The 17889-nt window shown below is 53.7% G+C and overlaps 1 protein-coding gene across 3 annotated transcripts; it reads right to left on the reverse strand.

Moving 5' to 3' along the window:
* Positions 1-10267: 10267 nt before the first annotated feature.
* Positions 10268-13473, reverse strand: LOC109772997 (thioredoxin-like protein AAED1, chloroplastic). Of its 3 annotated transcripts, none has more exons than XR_002235240.4 (9): positions 13077-13473; positions 12740-12786; positions 12498-12612; positions 12125-12169; positions 11581-11640; positions 11386-11481; positions 11133-11271; positions 10923-10987; positions 10268-10626 (listed from the first exon to the last, which is right to left on the reverse strand). XR_002235240.4 is itself a non-coding variant. In XM_020331702.4 (8 exons), exons 1-7 carry the CDS (start codon positions 13350-13352, stop codon positions 11152-11154), a joined length of 759 nt encoding a protein of 252 aa, XP_020187291.1. In that variant the 5' UTR covers positions 13353-13455; the 3' UTR covers positions 10761-10987; positions 11133-11151. The 3 variants fall into 3 exon arrangements, 1 of the variants encoding a protein (XP_020187291.1); XR_002235241.4 differs by having other exon boundaries at positions 10268-10551; positions 13077-13455; XM_020331702.4 differs by lacking the exon at positions 10268-10626 and having other exon boundaries at positions 10761-10987; positions 13077-13455.
* Between the last annotated feature and the right edge of the window lie 4416 nt (positions 13474-17889).

Below are 17889 nucleotides of genomic sequence, written 5' to 3' on the forward strand. Positions count from 1 at the left end.
GGACATAATTCTTCTGTGCAGCAATGAGGATAAACCTCAGATCACGGACCCAGTCCGCATCATTGCTACTATCATCTTTCAACTCAGTTTTCTCTAGGAACATACATAAAACATAGGGAAGCAACAACGCGAGCTATTGATCTACAACATAGATATGCTAACCGGTGCATCAGATGGATGTGTCGAATGCGTTCTTGCATGGCCATCTCTCGGAGCAGGATTTCTGTCAGCAGCCAACCGGCTTCATCGACGCGGCTCAGCCTGACCATGTGTGCCTGCTCTCCCGTTCTTTGTACGGGTTGAAGCAGGCCCCTCGCGCCTGGTACCGGCGGGTCGCCAGTTTTCTACAGCAGCTCGGGTTCCGGGCTACTCGCTCCGACGCCTCGCTGTTTGTCTACCACCAGGCTCCGACGAACGCTTACCTACTCCTCTACGTCGACAACATCATCCTGACGGCTTCCTCGCCCGAGCTCCTTCGCCCGCATACTACTCGCCTCAACGCTGAGTTCGCCATTAAGGACGTCGGCCCGTTGCACTACTTCCTCGGCATTGAGGTGGTACGACGCGCCGATGGGTTCTTTCTTCATCAGCAGCAGTATGCACAGGACCTCTCGAGCGGGTAGGCATGCCTAACTGCAAGCCTGACCCCACGCCTATCGACACGAAGGCCAAGTTCTCTGCGCTTGACGGCTCGCCCGCGCCAGATGCAGCGTTCTACCGCTCCATCGTCGGTGCTCTCCAGTACTTGACACTCACTCGGCCGGACCTGCAGTACGCCGTCCAGCACGTGTGTCTCCACATGCACGCCCCTCGCGACGCTCACTGGAACCTGGTGAAGCGGATTCTTCGGTACATCCGCGACACCATGGCTCTGGGTCTTACGTTGACGACCTCGCCCTCGACTGACCCGGTCGCCTATAGTGACGCCAATTGGGATGGCTGCCCGGACACGCGACGCTCGATTTTAGGCTACTGCGTCTACTTGGGGCCTTCGCTCATATCGTGGTCGTCTAAACGACAACCCACGGTATCCCGCTCTAGTGCCGAGGCTGAGTATCGTGCTGTGGCCAATGCCGTCGCCGAGTGCTCGTGGCTTCGCCAGCTTCTCCAGGAGTTGCTTCTTGATGTCCCGAAGGCCACCATTGTCTACTGTGACAATGTCTCTGCAGTCTACCTCTCCGCCAACCCCGTTCATCATCGTCTCACGAAGCACATTGAGCTCGACATTCACTTCGTGCGAGAGCAGGTGGCTCTTGGGCGCGTCCGCGTTCTTAATGTTCCCACCGCTCAGCAGTTTGTCGATGTCATGACGAAGGGGTTACCGACGCCTGCCTTTGAGGAGTTCCAGTCGAGTCTATGTGTCACTGGTGACGTATCGACTGCGGGGGGGGGGGGGGGGGGTGTTGAACATATTTGTGCATGTATCTGTGAGGATAATCTCCTACCGGCCCCGCCTCTAGTTTCCTTGTATAGATGAGGGTGAGGGCTGCCCTTGTACCCATATATACGTGCACCGTGCACCTGATCAATACATCGAGAGTTGCATAGCCTTCAACATGGTACCAGTTTCCCTTCCGATCCAACCCTACCTTCCGCTCCTCGCCGCCGTCGCCGCAGCTCCTCGCCGCCGCCGCCGCCATCTACTTACGCCAGCCGCCGCATCCTCACCCCGCCGCCACGCGCGCCTCCCCATCCCCATCCCCCCTCTCCCAAGCCGCCTCCCTCTCCCTCCCGAGCCACCTCCCTCCCATCCGATCGCCATCTCCCCGCCAGCCGCGCCGCCACTCCTTCCCTCGGTCGCCGCTGCACCCATGGCTTCTCCCGACTCCGCCGCCTCCCATCCCTCCAATCCCTTCGAAGGTCCGGCCCCTCCCCTGGTGGAGGTCGTCCGCGATCTCGACATCTTCGCCCGCGTGCCCGTCGTATTAGGAAACATAGGTTAGACTAGGAAATATTTTGGCTTGCCTTGTACTCCAAGTAGATCAGTACTCCTATATATATGCCCACGAGGCTCAAGCAATACAACAACTATTCCACCAAACCTCTCTCTCCCTTCTAACATGGTATCAGCCTAATCACGATCCAAACCCTAGCCGCCGCCGCTCCCGCACCCGCGCGCCGCCCCCGGGGCGGTCGGCCTCCATGACCGCCGCCGGGGGCCGCGCCGCCCGTAGCTAGGGTTCGTTCGCCGGCCGTGTTGGCCGGCTGCCCTAGAGAGTCTTTTTCCCGAGCCCTTGCTACTGGTTTTTTCGCTCTCTCGCTGGTCGTTTTGATCAGTGTTTTTCTTTTTGTTTTCCGATGTAATCTTGATCGGTTTACGTCGCCCGCCGCCGCCGTCGACCCCCGTGCGCCTCTACTCCGACCCCGGCGCGACCAGTCGGCCTCTCATCTGACCCGGCGGCCACGCGCGCCGAGGCGGCTCGTCAGGGCCAGCTGCCTTCCGCGCGCCAGCCGTCACCGCCCTGCTCCGATCGGGACACCTGCATCGCCCCGACCCGGCGGCCTCGCGCCATGCGACGGCCAATCATAGCCGTCGCTCGCGCACCGGCCCCCCATCGATCCACGTCACCCGCCTCCGTCGTGTCTGCACGGCGGGCCGGCGGTCTACCTCACCGGCCTCGTCCTCGACTGCGTCGGGCTGACTGCGTCAGACTCGTCGGCTACCTCAGCTCGGGCCCCGCTGCTACGTTGGTCGCTCGGGCCTCGCTACCCAGGCGCCGGCGGTGCTTTGGCAGCCCGGGTGCCGGTGCTGACAAGCTTGTCCGCACGACGTCCCACGCCGTCCGTCGTCGCCGGCCTCATCTCAGACTCCGCCGCCACCACTCCTCCACCGAGCGGCGTCCCCGACCTCCCGCGCGATCGGCTTGATCACTCGCTCGCCGCCGCGATCCGCCGCCTCTACGCCGCGCGACCGACCTGGCCCGTTGGTGACGCGCGCCTCCGCAGGTCCTGTGAAGATCGTCCTGAGTACCGTGCACCTCTCCGCCGATCGAGCATCGGGCTGCCGCTGCGTCGCCCCGTCGGGCCGCAGCGCCGCCGCCCCGTGGTTCTCCTTGCGGCTGCATCGACTTGTGCGTCGCCGCTGTGTCGCCCCTTCGGGTCGTAGTGCCGCGATACGCGGTCCCCGCCGCCGCCCCGAGGCCGTCCCCACGGCTAGACCGACTCGCAAACCGCCGTTGTGTCGCCCCTTCGGGCCGCAGCATCGCGGCCCGCAGTCCCCGCCGCCGCCCCGAGGTCTTCCCACCGTCGCCCCGACCCGCCTGCCGCTGCGTCGCCCCTTCAGGCCGTAGCGCCGCGGCCCGCGGTCCACTCCGCCGTCACCGCGCGTCGACCTCCCGTGGTGTTGGGAATCGTAGCATAATTTAAAATTTTCCTACGCTCACCAAGATGCATCTATGGAGTCTACTAGCAACGAGGGGAAAGGAGTGGATCTACATACCCTTGTAGATCGCGAGCGGAAGCGTTCCAATGAACGTGGATGACGGAGTCGTACTCGCCGTGATCCAAATCACCGATGACCGAGTGCCGAACGGACGGCACCTCCGCGTTCAACACACGTACGGTGCAGCAACGTCTCCTCCTTCTTGATCCAGCAAGGGGGAAGGAGAGGTTGATGGAGATCCAACAGCACGACGGCGTGGTGGTGGATGTAGCGGGTCTCCGGCAAGGCTTCGCCGAGCTTCTGCGAGAGAGAGAGAGGTGTTGCAGGGGAGGAGGGAGGCGCCCAAGGCTTAGATCTTGCTGCCCTCCCTTCCCCCCACTATATATAGGGCCAAGGGAGAGGGGGGGGGCGCAGCCTTGCCCCTTCCTTCAAGGAAGGGTGCGGCCAGGGGGGAGTCCTTCCCCCCCAAGGCACCTCGGAGGTGCCTTCCCCCTTTAGGACTCTCCCTTCTTTCTTATCTCTTGCGCATGGGCCTCTTGGGGCTGGTGCCCTTGGCCCATATAGGCCAAGGCGCACCCCTTACAGCCCATGTGGCCCCCCGGGGCTGGTGGACCCCCTTGGTGGACCCCCGGACCCCTTTCGGCACTCCCGGTACAATACCGATAAAGCGCGAAACTTTTCCGGCGACCAAAATAAGACTTCCCATATATAAATCTTTACCTCCGGACCATTCCGGAACCTCTCGTGACGTCCGGGATCTCATCCGGGACTCCGAACAACTTTCGGGTTTCCGCATACATATATCTCTACAACCCTAGCGTCACCGGACCTTAAGTGTGTAGACCCTACGGGTTCGGGAGACATGCAGACATGACCGAGACGCCTCTCCGGTCAATAACCAACAGCGGGATCTGGATACCCATGTTGGCTCCCACATGTTCCACGATGATATCATCGGGTGAACCACGGTGTCGAGGATTCAATCAATCCGTATGCAATTCCCTTTGTCAATCGGTATGTTACTTGCCCGAGATTCGATCGTCGGTATCCCAATACCTAGTTCAATCTCGTTACCGGCAAGTCTCTTTACTCGTACCGCAATGCATGATCCCGTGACTAACGCCTTAGTCACATTGAGCTCATTATGATGATGCATTACCGAGTGGGCCCAGAGATACCTCTCCGTTTACACGGAGTGACAAATCCCAGTCTCGATCCGTGCCAACCCAACAGACACTTTCGGAGATACCCGTAATGCACCTTTATAGTCACCCAGTTACGTTGTGACGTTTGGCACACCCAAAGCACTCATACGGTATCCGGGAGTTGCACGATCTCATGGTCTAAGGAAAAGATACTTGACATTGGAAAAGCTCTAGCAAACGAAACTACACGATCTTTTATGCTATGCTTAAGTTGGGTCTTGTCCATCACATCATTCTCCTAATGATGTGATCCCGTTATCAATGACATCCAATGTCCATAGTCAGGAAACCATGACTATCTGTTGATCAACGAGCTAGTCAACTAGAGGCTTACTAGGGACAGGTTGTGGTCTATGTATTCACACATGTATTATGATTTCCGGACAATACAATTATAGCACGAATAATAGACTATTATCATGAACACAGAAATATAATAATAACCATTTATTATTGCCTCTAGGGCATATTTCCAACACGTGGTATGCGCCGCGCCGTCTCCCTTGGCGCGGGAACGCCACCGTCCGCGCCGGTCTCCGTCGCGCTGTCAGGGTTCTTCGCCTACTTCGAGCATAGCTGCCGCACTCCTAACCTAGCCGCCGACGCCGCCGTCAGGCCGTCGCCACCGCTCTTCTTTGGCCGCCGCGGCCGCCCGTCCACCCCCTTCGTCTTCGTCCAAGCACCGGCCCGTCGCCAGCGTCACCGTCATATACCCCGACCACTTCGTCTACTCCGACCACCGTTGGTGACATTGGCCCCGCGCCGATGGATGCCGCAATTGTCATCGAGTTCTTCTCTGCTGGCCCCTCCGACTTCTCCGACATGGCGTACAGCTCGGTCAGGTCCCTCGTCTACGCATGCCCGGTGCTGGCAACACCGATGCGTGCCTTCATTCACGACGTGTCCCCGGGCCTGGCAAGCCTGGTCGGCGCTTCGTCAACTTCGTCTTCGTCCGTCTACGCATGCCCGGTGCTGGCAACACCGGTGCGTGCCTTCATCCACGATGTGTCCCCGGGCTTGGCAAACCCGCCGCGACGCGTCGTCAACAACATTTTCTTCCGGCGCACCCCTACTTTGACACCACTACAACCATGCTAACTCGGCGCCCTCTTGCGCCCGCGGCTCCACGACGACTTCCTCGACACCGGCCACCCCGACTCGACATCGACCACGGCATTCTTCGCACGGCTACCTCGACCACGACTCCACCACCCACGCTCTTGGTTACATCGACAAACGACACAAAGGGCTACCGCCTGCTTGAGCAACCTCGTTGGTTTCCACTCCAGCCATGACTCCGCGATGCGTCGACCGTTACGACTGTGGGGGGGGGGGGTGTCCGTCGGCTTGCCTTCGGATTCTTCTCCAGTCTCACCGTCTGCGTCCCTACCGTTGTGACTGCGGGGGGATGTTGAGTAACGTGTTTGTGTTAGGAAACATAAGTTAGACTAGGAAATATTCTGGCTTGCCTTGTACTCCAAGTAGATCATGTACTCCTATATATATGCCCACGAGGCTCAAGCAATACAACAACTATTCCACCAAACCTCTCTCTCCCTTCTAACATGTTGAAGGCTATGCAACTCTCGATGTATTGATCGGGTGCACGGTACACGTATATATGGGTACAAGGGCAGCCCTCAACCTCATCTATACAAGGAAACTAGAGGCGGGGCCGGTAGGAGATTATCCTAACAGATACATGCACAAATATGTTCAACACCCCCCCCCCCCCCGCAGTCGATACGTCACCAGTGACACATAGACTGGACCCGAACTCCTCAAAGGTAGGCGTCGGTAACCCCTTCGTCATGACATCGACAAACTGCTGAGCGGTGGGAACATGAAGAACGCGGACGCGCCCAAGAGCCACCTGCTCTCCCACGAAGTGAATGCGGAGCTCAATGTGCTTCGTGCGACGATGATGAAAGGGGTTGGCTGAGAGGTAGACCGCAGAGACATTGTCACAGTAGACAATGGTGGCCTTCGGGACATCAAGAAGCAACTCCTGGAGAAGCTGGCGAAGCCACGAGTACTCGGCGACGGCATTGGCCACAGCACGATACTCAGCCTCGGCACTAGAGCGGGATACCGTGGGTTGTCGTTTAGACGACCACGATATGAGCGAAGGCCCCAAGTAGACGCAGTAGCCTAAAGTCGAGCATCGCGTGTCCGGGCAGCCAGCCCAATCGGCGTCACTGTAGGCGACCAGGTCAGTCGAGGGCGAGGCCGTCAACGTAAGACCCAGAGTCGTGGTGCCGCGGATGTACCGAAGAATCCGCTTCACCAGGTTCCAGTGAGTGTTGCGAGGGGCGTGCATGTGGAGACACACCTGCTGGACGGCGTACTGCAGGTCCGGCCGAGTGAGTGTCAAGTACTGGATAGTGCCGACGATGGAGCGGTAGAACGCTGCATCTGGCGCGGGCGAGCTGTCGAGCGCAGAGACCTTGGCCTTCGTGTCGATAGGCATGGGGATAGGCTTGTAGTTAAGCATGCCTGCCCGCTCGAGAAGGTCCTGTGCATACTGCTGCTGATGAAGAAAGAACCCATCGGCGCATCGTACCACCTCAATGCCGAGGAAGTAGTGCAACGGGCCGAGGTTCTTAATGGCGAACTCAGCGCTGAGGCGAGCAGTATGCTGGCGAAGGAGCTCGGGCGAGGAAGCCGTCAGGATGATGTCGTCGACGTAGAGGAGTAGGTAAGCGGTCGCCGGAGCCTGGTGGTAGACAAACAACGAGGCGTCGGAGCGAGTAGCCCGGAACCCGAGCTGCTGCAGAAAACCGGCGATCCGCTGGTACCAGGCGCGAGGGGCCTGCTTCAACCCGTACAAAGAACGGGAGAGCAGGCACACATGGTCAGGCTGAGCCGCGTCGACGAAGCCGGGAGAGCAGGCACACATGGCCATGCAAGAACGCATTCAACACATCCATCTGATGTACCGGCCAGGCGCGAGAGACCGCGAGCTGAAGGACCGCGCGAATCGTGCCCGGTTTGACAACCGGGGCGAACGTGTCGGTGAAGTCGACTCCAGCGCGTTGCCGAAATCCGCGGACCACCCACCGAGCCTTATAGCGCTCGAGAGACCCGTCAGGGCGAGTCTTATGCCGGAATACCCACTTGCCAGAGATGACGTTGGCATGGGGTGGCCGCGGGACAAGCTGCCAGGTGCGGTTGCGCACCAACGCGTCGAACTCCTGCATCGCCGTGAGCCAATGCGGATCGTGAAGTGCGGCTTGAGCGGACGACAGGAGAGGTGACGACGCAAACGTCGAGGTAGCGAGGAGGTACTCATCCGCAGAATAACGCGTGCTGGGCCGGTGAATGCCGGCGCAAGCACGGGTGACCATGCAGGTGTCCGGGGCGGCCGGCGGGGCCGGCGGCGCAGCCGGCGAGGCGGACGGGGCCGGCGACGAGGCAGGCGAAGAGGCCGTCGAGGAGCCGGGGTCAGGCGCGGGAGATGCGCTCGCTGCCCGGGCTACGGACTCAACGGGATTGGTGAAATAGTTCGTTGTATTGCTTGAGCCTCATGGGCATATATATAGGAGTACAATGACCAACTTGGAGTACAAGACAAACCAGGATAAATCCTAGTCTATCTCGTCTTTCTTAATAATCAATATACTCAACATCCCCCCGTAGTCACAACGGTAGCGACGCAGACGGTGAGACTGGAAAAGAATCCGAAGGCAAGCCGACGGACACCCCCCACACACACACACAGTCGTAACGGTTGATGCATCGCGGAGTCGGGGCTGGAGTGGCAACCGACGAGATTGCTCAAGCAAGGCGGTAGCCCTTTGTGTCGTTTGTCGAAGTAGCCGAGAGCGTAGGGTGGTGTAGCCGTGGTCGAGGTAGCCGTGCGAAGAACGCCGTGGTCGATGTCGAGTCAGGGTAGCCAGTGTCGATGAAGTCGCCGTGGAGCCGCGGGCGCAAGGAGGCGCCGAGTTGATCATGGGCGCAGTACTGTCGAAGTAGTGGTGCGTCGGGAAGAAGATGTTGTTGACGACGCTTCGCGCCGGGGTTGCCAACCCCGGGGACACATCGTAGACAAAGGCACGCGTTGGTGTTGCCAGCACCAGGCATGCGTAGACGAACGAAGACGAAGTTGACGAAGCGCCGAACCAGGCTTGCCAGGCCCGGGGATACGTCGTGGACGAAGGCACGCGGCGGTATTGCCAACACCGTGCATGCATAGACTGGGACCTGCACGAGCTGTACGCCATGTCGAAGAAGTCAGAGAGGCCAGCAGAGAAGGACTCGATGACGGCGCGGCGCCCATCGGCGCGGGGCCAATGTCGCCCGCGGTTGTCGGAGTAGATGAAGCGGTCGGGTAGATGACGGCGACGCTGGCGACGGGCTGGTGCTGGACGAAGACGAAGGGGGTGGACGGGCAGATGCGGTGGCTACGGGGTAGCGGCGGCGGCTGAAGAAGAGCGGCGGCGGCGGCTAGGTTAGGAGCGTGGCGGCGATGCTCGAAGTAGGCGAAAAACCTTGACAGCGTGACGAAGACCGGCGCGGACGGTGGCGTTCCCGCGCCAAAGGAGACGGCGCGGCGCATACCACAGGAAGTCGACGCGCGGGGACGGCGAAGTGGACCGCGGGCCGCGGCGCTACGCCCCGAAGGGGCTACGCAGCGGCGGCAGGCGGGTCGGGACGACGGCAGGAAGACCTCGGAGCGGCGGCGGGGACCGCGGGCCGCGACGCGCGACGGCCCGAGGGGCGGCGCAGCAACGGAACCCGGGTCGGTGCAACCGCGGAAACGACTCAGGACAGCGGTGTGAACCGTGTGCCACGCTCGCTACGGCCCGAGGGGCGGCGCAGCAACGGAACCCGGGTCGGTGCAACCGCGGAAATGACTCAGGACAGCGGCGGCGCGAGGGTCGGTGCAGCCACAAGATGGCCAGATCGATCGCGCGACGCGGATGAAGCGGACCAGCGGACAGGTGATTAATCTAACCACTTGCAAAATCAGCGGCGGACTGATGTAGCAGGAGCATGCAACCGGCCTGAACACACGTACCGTACATGAAGGCGGATTGGAAACGTACAACCACATAAGCAGCATGCCTACATAGGACGCAACTTCAACCAAGACTGTACGAACATGTGCTCCGGGGCAAGCGGCAGGCCACACCAGAGCCCGCTCGCATGGCATGCGGTAGGGGACGGCCAGGGCAGCGCATGCGCTGCCGTTGCACGTAACGTGATGCATGGACGAAGCTGGGCCGGCCGCGTTGTGGATGGAGGCGAAGTGGATGCAGATGTTTCGATCAGATCATGGTGGTGACGGCCGGCGGATGCACGGACGGCGGCCGTTCCAGGCCGCCAAGTCGGAGAAGATGCCGTTGTAGTTGAGGCCAAGTAGGAGTAGAGACGCGTGGAGGTCGACGGCGGCGGCGGGCGACGCAAACCGATCTTAGATCAGAAAACGAAAAAGAAAGCACTGATCAAGACGACCAGCGAGAGAGAGAAAAAACCCCGGATCAAGGATCAGAAAAAAGACTTTCTAGGACAACCGATCAACACGACCGGCGCACGAATCCTAGGTACGGGTGGCGTAGCCCCCGGCGGCGGTCATGAAGGCCGACCGCCCCGGGGGCGGCGCACGGAGTGGAAGCGACGGGCAGCGGCTAGGGTTGAATCGGTTAAGCTGATACCATGTTCGAAGGGAGAGTGATGATTGGTGAAATAGTTCGTTGTATTGCTTGAGCCTCATGGGCATATATATAGAAGTACAATGACCAACTTGGAGTACAAGACAAACCAGAACAAATCCTAGTCTATCTCGTCTTTCTTAATAATCAATATACTCAGCGAGATGTAACTCCAAAAAGGCTTTTGAAGCCATCAACCTCCCTGGAGGGCTCCAGTTTGACCCCCCAAAAAAAGGCTTCCAAAATAGCAGCTTCCTTGGTCTCCACGGGGTAGGTGGGTCAGAGACTGGGGTTTTGACCATTGGAGATCCTGTGTAGCATTTGCGCTCCTTGATATTAGTACTGCCCAATTGCATGATGTGCAGGTAGCCAGGTATGCAGCATTCTACAAGAAAATGGACACTTGTGGATATATGCAACATTCCAAGAGAAATAGTACTATACATTATTGCTATAATATTTTAGAAGAAAGACCCAAGAAGCACCCGGCTTTAAATTGATAAAGCCCAATACACATGCTGAAGATAACGTATCGCTATATTTTAGCTCACTGTGCACTGTTCGTAATTAGTTACATATATCTACCAAAAACCAACCCTGCTAAGCTTCTATAATTAACAAGGTGTTAGAAAGTTTGCCAAAAATCTTAATACATGTACATGGGGCGGATGCTACCCTTACATCAGGATCCAGTATCTCGAAAGTCATCTGATGCCAAGCTTATGAAATGTCTCTACGAGAAGCACCTGCGCAGTAAGTTTATGCAGTAAGAATGGACCCTGCGCTGACATAAAAAAAACTGAAAGTACTCTTTACACCAACCAAAAAAGAACACTTAATGTGGCATTGTTGTGTGTTAGGATGGGAATAAAAGCACGAGATCTGGCATACCAGTTTGTAGGATTCAACATCAGGCTACTGGAACTTTACAGCAGATGTTCAGGACATCATCTAATGGTGCATGATCACCTGTGCCCTCATCCTTCCTTGCATATAACAGTTCTTTCCCTTTGAACACGAACATTCCACCCTAACGAATATAGCAAACAAAAATGCAGTTCCATCGATCAAGAAGACTCTGTAAAATCGTTAATGAAGTTCAGATAGTAGTTGCAGACAGTTGATTATGGGTAAATGATCTAACCTGTTGCAGGACACTTGGCCTGTCATCTGGGGTGGCTTCGATTGTATAGTTCTTTGTCGCCTCCTTGAGGGAATCAAACCGAGAAAATACTTTCACCTTCAAAGAAATGTGTTCTTGTTCAGGACAATGTCCACGCGACTTTCATGATAAAACAACTATACAAATAAAAAATCACTGCTACAAAATGATGCTTACACTGGCTGGGTTGAAGAATGTGCGACCAACACCAAAATATAGGCCCAAGAGATCATAAGCCTGAAAAAGGTAAATGGAAGTCATGCACTTAGAGACGGAGTAAGTAAAATGGTTTTGTTTGATTATGTAATTTCCAATCCTCAGATGATTGATCCTCATGTACCAAATAGTGTATGTCCATGTGTCTATCTCATTTACCTATCTACATGGCTGCATGTAAGTTTGAAGAAACGAGCAAAATGTATACATAGGCTTAACGAGGAGAACCACAGTAGCAACAAGGACCATTTCCAACAGAAAAACTAATCATTACATATGCTCATGATCGCTGGCCCAAAAATAAGATAATTTCCAACACTCTTTCTTCAAAATAGTCACATTTCTATGGGATCAATCCTGCTAGGACTTCGTACAATGCAGCCAATGGCTAGGAGATGCTAACAAGTTTAACAGATATAATGTAAATGCGAGCAGTATATGATGTGCCCATACAGTATAGCAATATCCAGTAGGTACATTAAGGCATGAGCATGCGAATTAGTACCTTGCGCTCAGGATCAGCGTAGAGGTAATCCAATGGAAAGGGCAACTGCATTAAACATATTTTAAACAAAGTTACTTAGGGCTGAAAATATTCAAATATCACCAGCAAATATAACATATATGAACAATTGTGGTTTAAAGACATCCATTGTCTAGCTAGTCCCACATGAGGTGAACAAGTTAAATTAAAACATCAGCAGGATTGTGCAATTATGGCAATGATCTATTGCAATTATTGATGGGCGAATACCCTCAAAAAGTTGAAGCTCAAATGGTAAAAAATCTGTGTCTGAATAAGACTATAGATGTCATCAAAGTTCGCAGTGTGTGCTGAGAGGGTACGAGATAAGCTATAAATAAAGTGTATTACATACACGCTCAGCAAGAATACGGGCTTTATCAGGAGTGCCAACACCAACAGCAATTAGTTTGACGCCAGCAGAATCAAATCTTTCTTTCGCGTCCTTCAGCGTCAAGGCCAACTCCCAGCTGCAGAGGACACGGTCACAAGTAGAGTTCATGATTAGCTCAGAAAAAAAAAATCAAACCAACACGCACAAACTATATCCAGGTGATAAAATTCGTCTACAGAAGGAGGGGGAGCTATCTCTCTTACCAGCAAGGACATCCGAAATGCCTTAGCAACGCCACGACAGCCATTCCCTGCACAAACAGCGAATTACTCCCCCAATTTAGTTATGTACCGCAACAAATTAAAAAGGGAAATCAAATGATTTCTTAGCTAAATGGGATTTAGTGTTTCGACCTACAGAAGGAGTACAATTTGTTCAAGCAAAGCAACAAATGAATGGACGCCCCTGATTCTGACAAGAACCTCTGAGTTGCAAACCTGAACCTCAAACTAGATACAGTAGAATATTTCCTATGCTACATCTCCTCGTAAGACAAAGACTAAGCTAATCGGAGAAAAGGGTGAGCATCTGCATCTCTACCTCGTTCTGGTCCCACAGATCCCTGATCAGGACGGGCTCGCCGGTGGCCGCGGAGAAGATGGCGACGCCACCGATGCCCGACCCTGGTTCCGGTGAAGAATACGGACCGGACGGCGAGCTCGCGGCAGCCGCAGGTGCCACCGGCGAGCGGTGGAGACGGAGGCCGAGGCGGCGGCGGTTGGGGACGGGGGCGAGGTCGGGGCGGTAGCGAGAGGAGGCGACGGCAGGGAGAGCGGCCGTCGGCGGGAGGGAGAGGCGTGGTAGCGAGGCGGCCATGGCTAGGTGTACGCGGCGAAACCCTGTCCGAGAGCAAGACAGGCCGAGCAAGAGCAAGCGGACCGATGCGGTGCGTGGAGATGGGTTTCCCGGTGGCGGGACGGGAGGCGTGGCCACAGATTCGTCAAGGAGAGTGCAATATTTTTTTCTCTCTTTTTTAATTTGATTGAAGTGCATATCTAGTCCTTATTAACTCAAAATTTGCAAAGTTTCAAAAATAAAAATTGCTCAAAATTCCTTTTTTTCCATTCAGAGGGGAGTGAAACAGACATCGTTCTCATTGAAGGTTGGCCGTCACAGCCGAGACCAAGCTCTAGTGTACTTGAAATGTAGGCCCGCCATAATTGACACACGCTAACCGTCATATACCGAGCTTCTCTTTGATCGCGGTGTGATGCAGATCTGGTTTAGATAGCAAAAGGTTTCTGTGTCTTTCCTCAAGAAATGACCCCGAGTTATCGAAGTCATCAGAGAATGTGCCCTACAACAAAGGCTCGCTAATGAATTGAATTTCAGTTTTTCAATCGGACCATTAACAGTTTTTTGGGTGTAAACACTATTTTTTTAACATGCATGGGTATGAGGTCTTACTCTCACAACAATATTTTTATGTGTGGAAACTTTTCTTGATAATAAACACAACTCTCGAAGACAACCACTATCATGCGCGTCCACTTTGCTTTCGCTGCCGTACTAACCTCTTCTTTCACTATTGTAAGGTGGCCGTAGGATGGGGTTAGACCAAGGAGGCATGTGTGAGAACTGAGAAGGGTCGACGATGTCGCTGGTGTTGGAAATATGCCCTAGAGGCAATAATAAAATGGTTATTATTGTATTTCTTTGTTCATGATAATTGTCTATTGTTCATGCTATAATTGTATTAATTGGAAACCGTAATACATGTGTGAATACATAGACCACAACATGTCCCTAGTAAGCCTCTAGTTGACTAGCTCGTTGATCAATAGATGGTTATGGTTTCCTGACCATGGACATTGGATGTCATTGATAACGGGATCACATCATTAGGAGAATGATGTGATGGACAAGACCCAATCCTAAGCATAGCACAAGATCGTGTAGTTCGTTTGCTAAGAGCTTTTCTAATGTCAAGTATCGTTTCCTTAGACCATGAGATTGTGCAACTCCTGGATACCGTAGGAATGCTTTGGGTGTGCCAAACGTCACAACGTAATTGGATGGCTATAAAGATGCACTACAGGTATCTCCGAAAGTGTCTGTTGGGTTGGTACGAATCGAGACTGGGATTTGTCACTCCGTATGACGGAGAGGTATCTCTGGGCCTACTCGGTAATGCATCATCATAACGAGCTCAATGTGACTAAGTAGTTAGTCACGGGATCATGTATTACGGAACGAGTAAAGAGACTTGCCGGTAACGAGATTGAACAAGGTATAGGGATACCGACGATCGAATCTCGGGCAAGTAACATACCGATAGACACAGGGAATTGTATACGGGATTGATTGAATCCCCGACATCATGGTTCATCCGATGAGATCATCGTGGAACATGTGGGAGCCAATATGGGTATCCAGATCCCGCTATTGGTTATTGGCCGGAGAGGTGTCTCGGTCATGTCTGCATGGTTCCCGAACCCGTAGGGTCTACACACTTAAGGTTCGGTGACGCTAGAGTTGTTATGGGAAATAGTATGTGGTTACCGAAGGTTGTTCGGAGTCCCGGATGAGATCCCGGACATCACGAGGAGTTCCGGAATGGTCCGGCGGTGAAGATCGATATATTGGACGAAGGGTATTGGAGTCCGGAAGTGTTCCGAGGGTACCAGGCTATGGCCAGCATGACCGAAAGGTGTTTCGAGAGCCTCGACAAGTGTTGGAGGGCCTCATGGGCCAAAGGGGAAGGGGCAAACCAGCCCACTAAAGGGTGGTGCGCCCCCCACACCCTTTCCCACGTTACTTGGGGAGGTGGGGCGCCTCCACCTGGCTTGGGAGGCAAGCCTCCACCTGCTTGGCTTTGGGGGCAAGTCTCCCTAGGATTTTCCCTAGGGAGATCCAATCTGCTTGGCCGCCGCCCCCTAGGGGAAACCCTAGGGCGCCTCCCCCTCTCCCCTTGCCCCTATATATAGTGGAGGGGTGGGAGGGCAGCCGCACCTCTTCCCTGGCGCAGCCCTCCCTCCTCATACACCTCCTCCTTCTCCTCCGTAGTGCTTAGCGAAGCTCTGCCGGAGAACCACGAGCTCCATTGCCACCACGCCGTCGTGCTGCTAGAGTTCTCCCTCAACTTCTCCTCTCCCCTTGCTGGATCAAGAAGGAGGAGACGTCCCCGGGCTGTATGTGTGTTGAACGCGGAGGCGCCGTCCGTTCGGCGCTAGATCGGATCTTCCGCGATTTGAATCGCTGCGAGTACGACTCCATCAACCGCGTTCTTGTAACGCTTCCGCTTAGCGATCTTCAAGGGTATGAAGATGCACTCTCTCTCTCTCGTTGCTAGCATCTCCTAGATTGATCTTGGTGACACGTAGGAAAATTTTGAATTATTGCTACGTTCCCCAACAGTGGCATCATGAGCTAGGTCTATGCGTAGATTCTATGCACGAGTAGAACACAAAGTAGTTGTGGGCGATGATTTGTTCAATTTGCTTGCCGTTACTAGTCTTATCTTGATTCGGTGGCATTGTGGGATGAAGCGGCCCGGACCGACCTTACACGTACTCTTACGTGAGACAGGTTCCACCGACTGACATGCACTTGATGCATAAGGTGGCTAGCGGGTGTCTGTCTCTCCCACTTTAGTTGGATCGGATTCGATGAAAAGGGTCCTTATGAAGGGTAAATAGCAATTGGCATATGACCGTTGTGGCTTTTGCGTAGGTAAGAAACGTTCTTGCTAGAAACCCATAGCAGCCACGTAAAACATGCAACAACAATTAGAGGACGTCTAACTTGTTTTTGCAGGGTATGCTATGTGATGTGATATGGCCAAAAGGATGTGATGAATGATATATGTGATGTATGAGATTGATCATGTTCTTGTAATAGGAATCACGACTTGCATGTCGATGAGTATGACAACCGGCAGGAGCCATAGGAGTTGTCTTAATTTATTGTATGACCTGCATGTCAATGAAAAACGCCATGTAATTACTTTACTTTATTGCTAACCGTTAGCCATAGTAGTAGAAGTAATAGTTGGCGAGACAACTTCATGAAGACACGATGATGGAGATCATGATGATGGAGATCATGGTGTCATGCCGGTGACGAAGGTGATCATGCCGCGCCTCGAAGATGGAGATCAAAGGGCGCAAGATGATATTGGCCATATCATGTCACTTTATGATTTGCATGTGATGTTTGTCATGTTTACATCTTATTTGCTTAGAACGACGGTAGCATAAATAAGATGATCCCTCACTAAAATTTCAAGAGATGTGTTCCCCCTAACTGTGCACCGTTGCGAAGGTTCGTTGTTTCGAAGCACCACGTGATGATCGGGTGTGATAGATTCTAACGTTCGCATACAACGGGTGTAAGCCAGATTTACACATGCGAAACACTTAGGTTGACTTGACGAGCCTAGCATGTACAGACATGGCCTCGGAACACAAGAGACCGAAAGGTCGAACATGAGTCGTATAGTAGATACGATCAACATGGAGATGTTCACCGATGATGACTAGTCCGTCTCACGTGATGATCGGACACGGCCTAGTTGACTCGGATCATGTATCACTTAGATGACTAGAGGGATGTCTATCTGAGTGGGAGTTCATTAAATAATTAGATGAACTTAATTATCATGAACATAGTCAAAAGGTCTTTGCAAATTATGTCATAGCTTACGCTTTGGTTCTACTGTTTAAGATATGTTCCTAGATAAAATTTAGTTGAAAGTTGATAGTAGCAATTATGCGGACTGGGTCCGTAAACTGAGGATTGTCCTCAATGCTGCGCAGAAGGCTTATGTCCTTAATGCACCGCTCGGTGTGCTGAACCTCGAGCGTCGTCTGTGGATGTTGCGAACATCTGACATACACGTTTTGATGACTACGTGATAGTTCAGTGCGTAATGCTAACGGTTTAGAATTGAGGCGCCAAAGACGTTTTTGAAACGTCGCAGAACATATGAGATGTTCCAAAGACTGAAATTGGGATTTTAGACTAGTGCCCACGTCAAGAGGTATGAGACCTCTGACAAGTTTCTTAAGCCTGCAAACTAAGGGAGAAAAGCTCAATCGTTGAGCATGTGCTCAGATTGTCTGAGTACTACAATCGCTTGAATCGAGTGGGAGTTAATCTTCCAGATGAGATAGTGATGGTTCTCCATAGTCACTGCCACCAAGCTATTAGAGCTTTGTGATGAACTATAACATATCAGGGATAGACATGATGCTCCTTGAGCAACTCGCGATGTTTGACACCGCGAAAGTAGAAATCAAGTAGGAGCATCAATTGTTGATGGTTAGTCAAACCACTAGTTTCAAAAAGGGCAAGGGAAAGAAGGGATACTTCATGAAACGGCAAATCAGTTGCTGCTCTAGTGAAGAAACCC

Source organism: Aegilops tauschii, chromosome 4 (assembly GCF_002575655.3).
Source record: "Aegilops tauschii subsp. strangulata cultivar AL8/78 chromosome 4, Aet v6.0, whole genome shotgun sequence".
Taxonomy (NCBI): Eukaryota; Viridiplantae; Streptophyta; class Magnoliopsida; order Poales; family Poaceae; genus Aegilops; species Aegilops tauschii.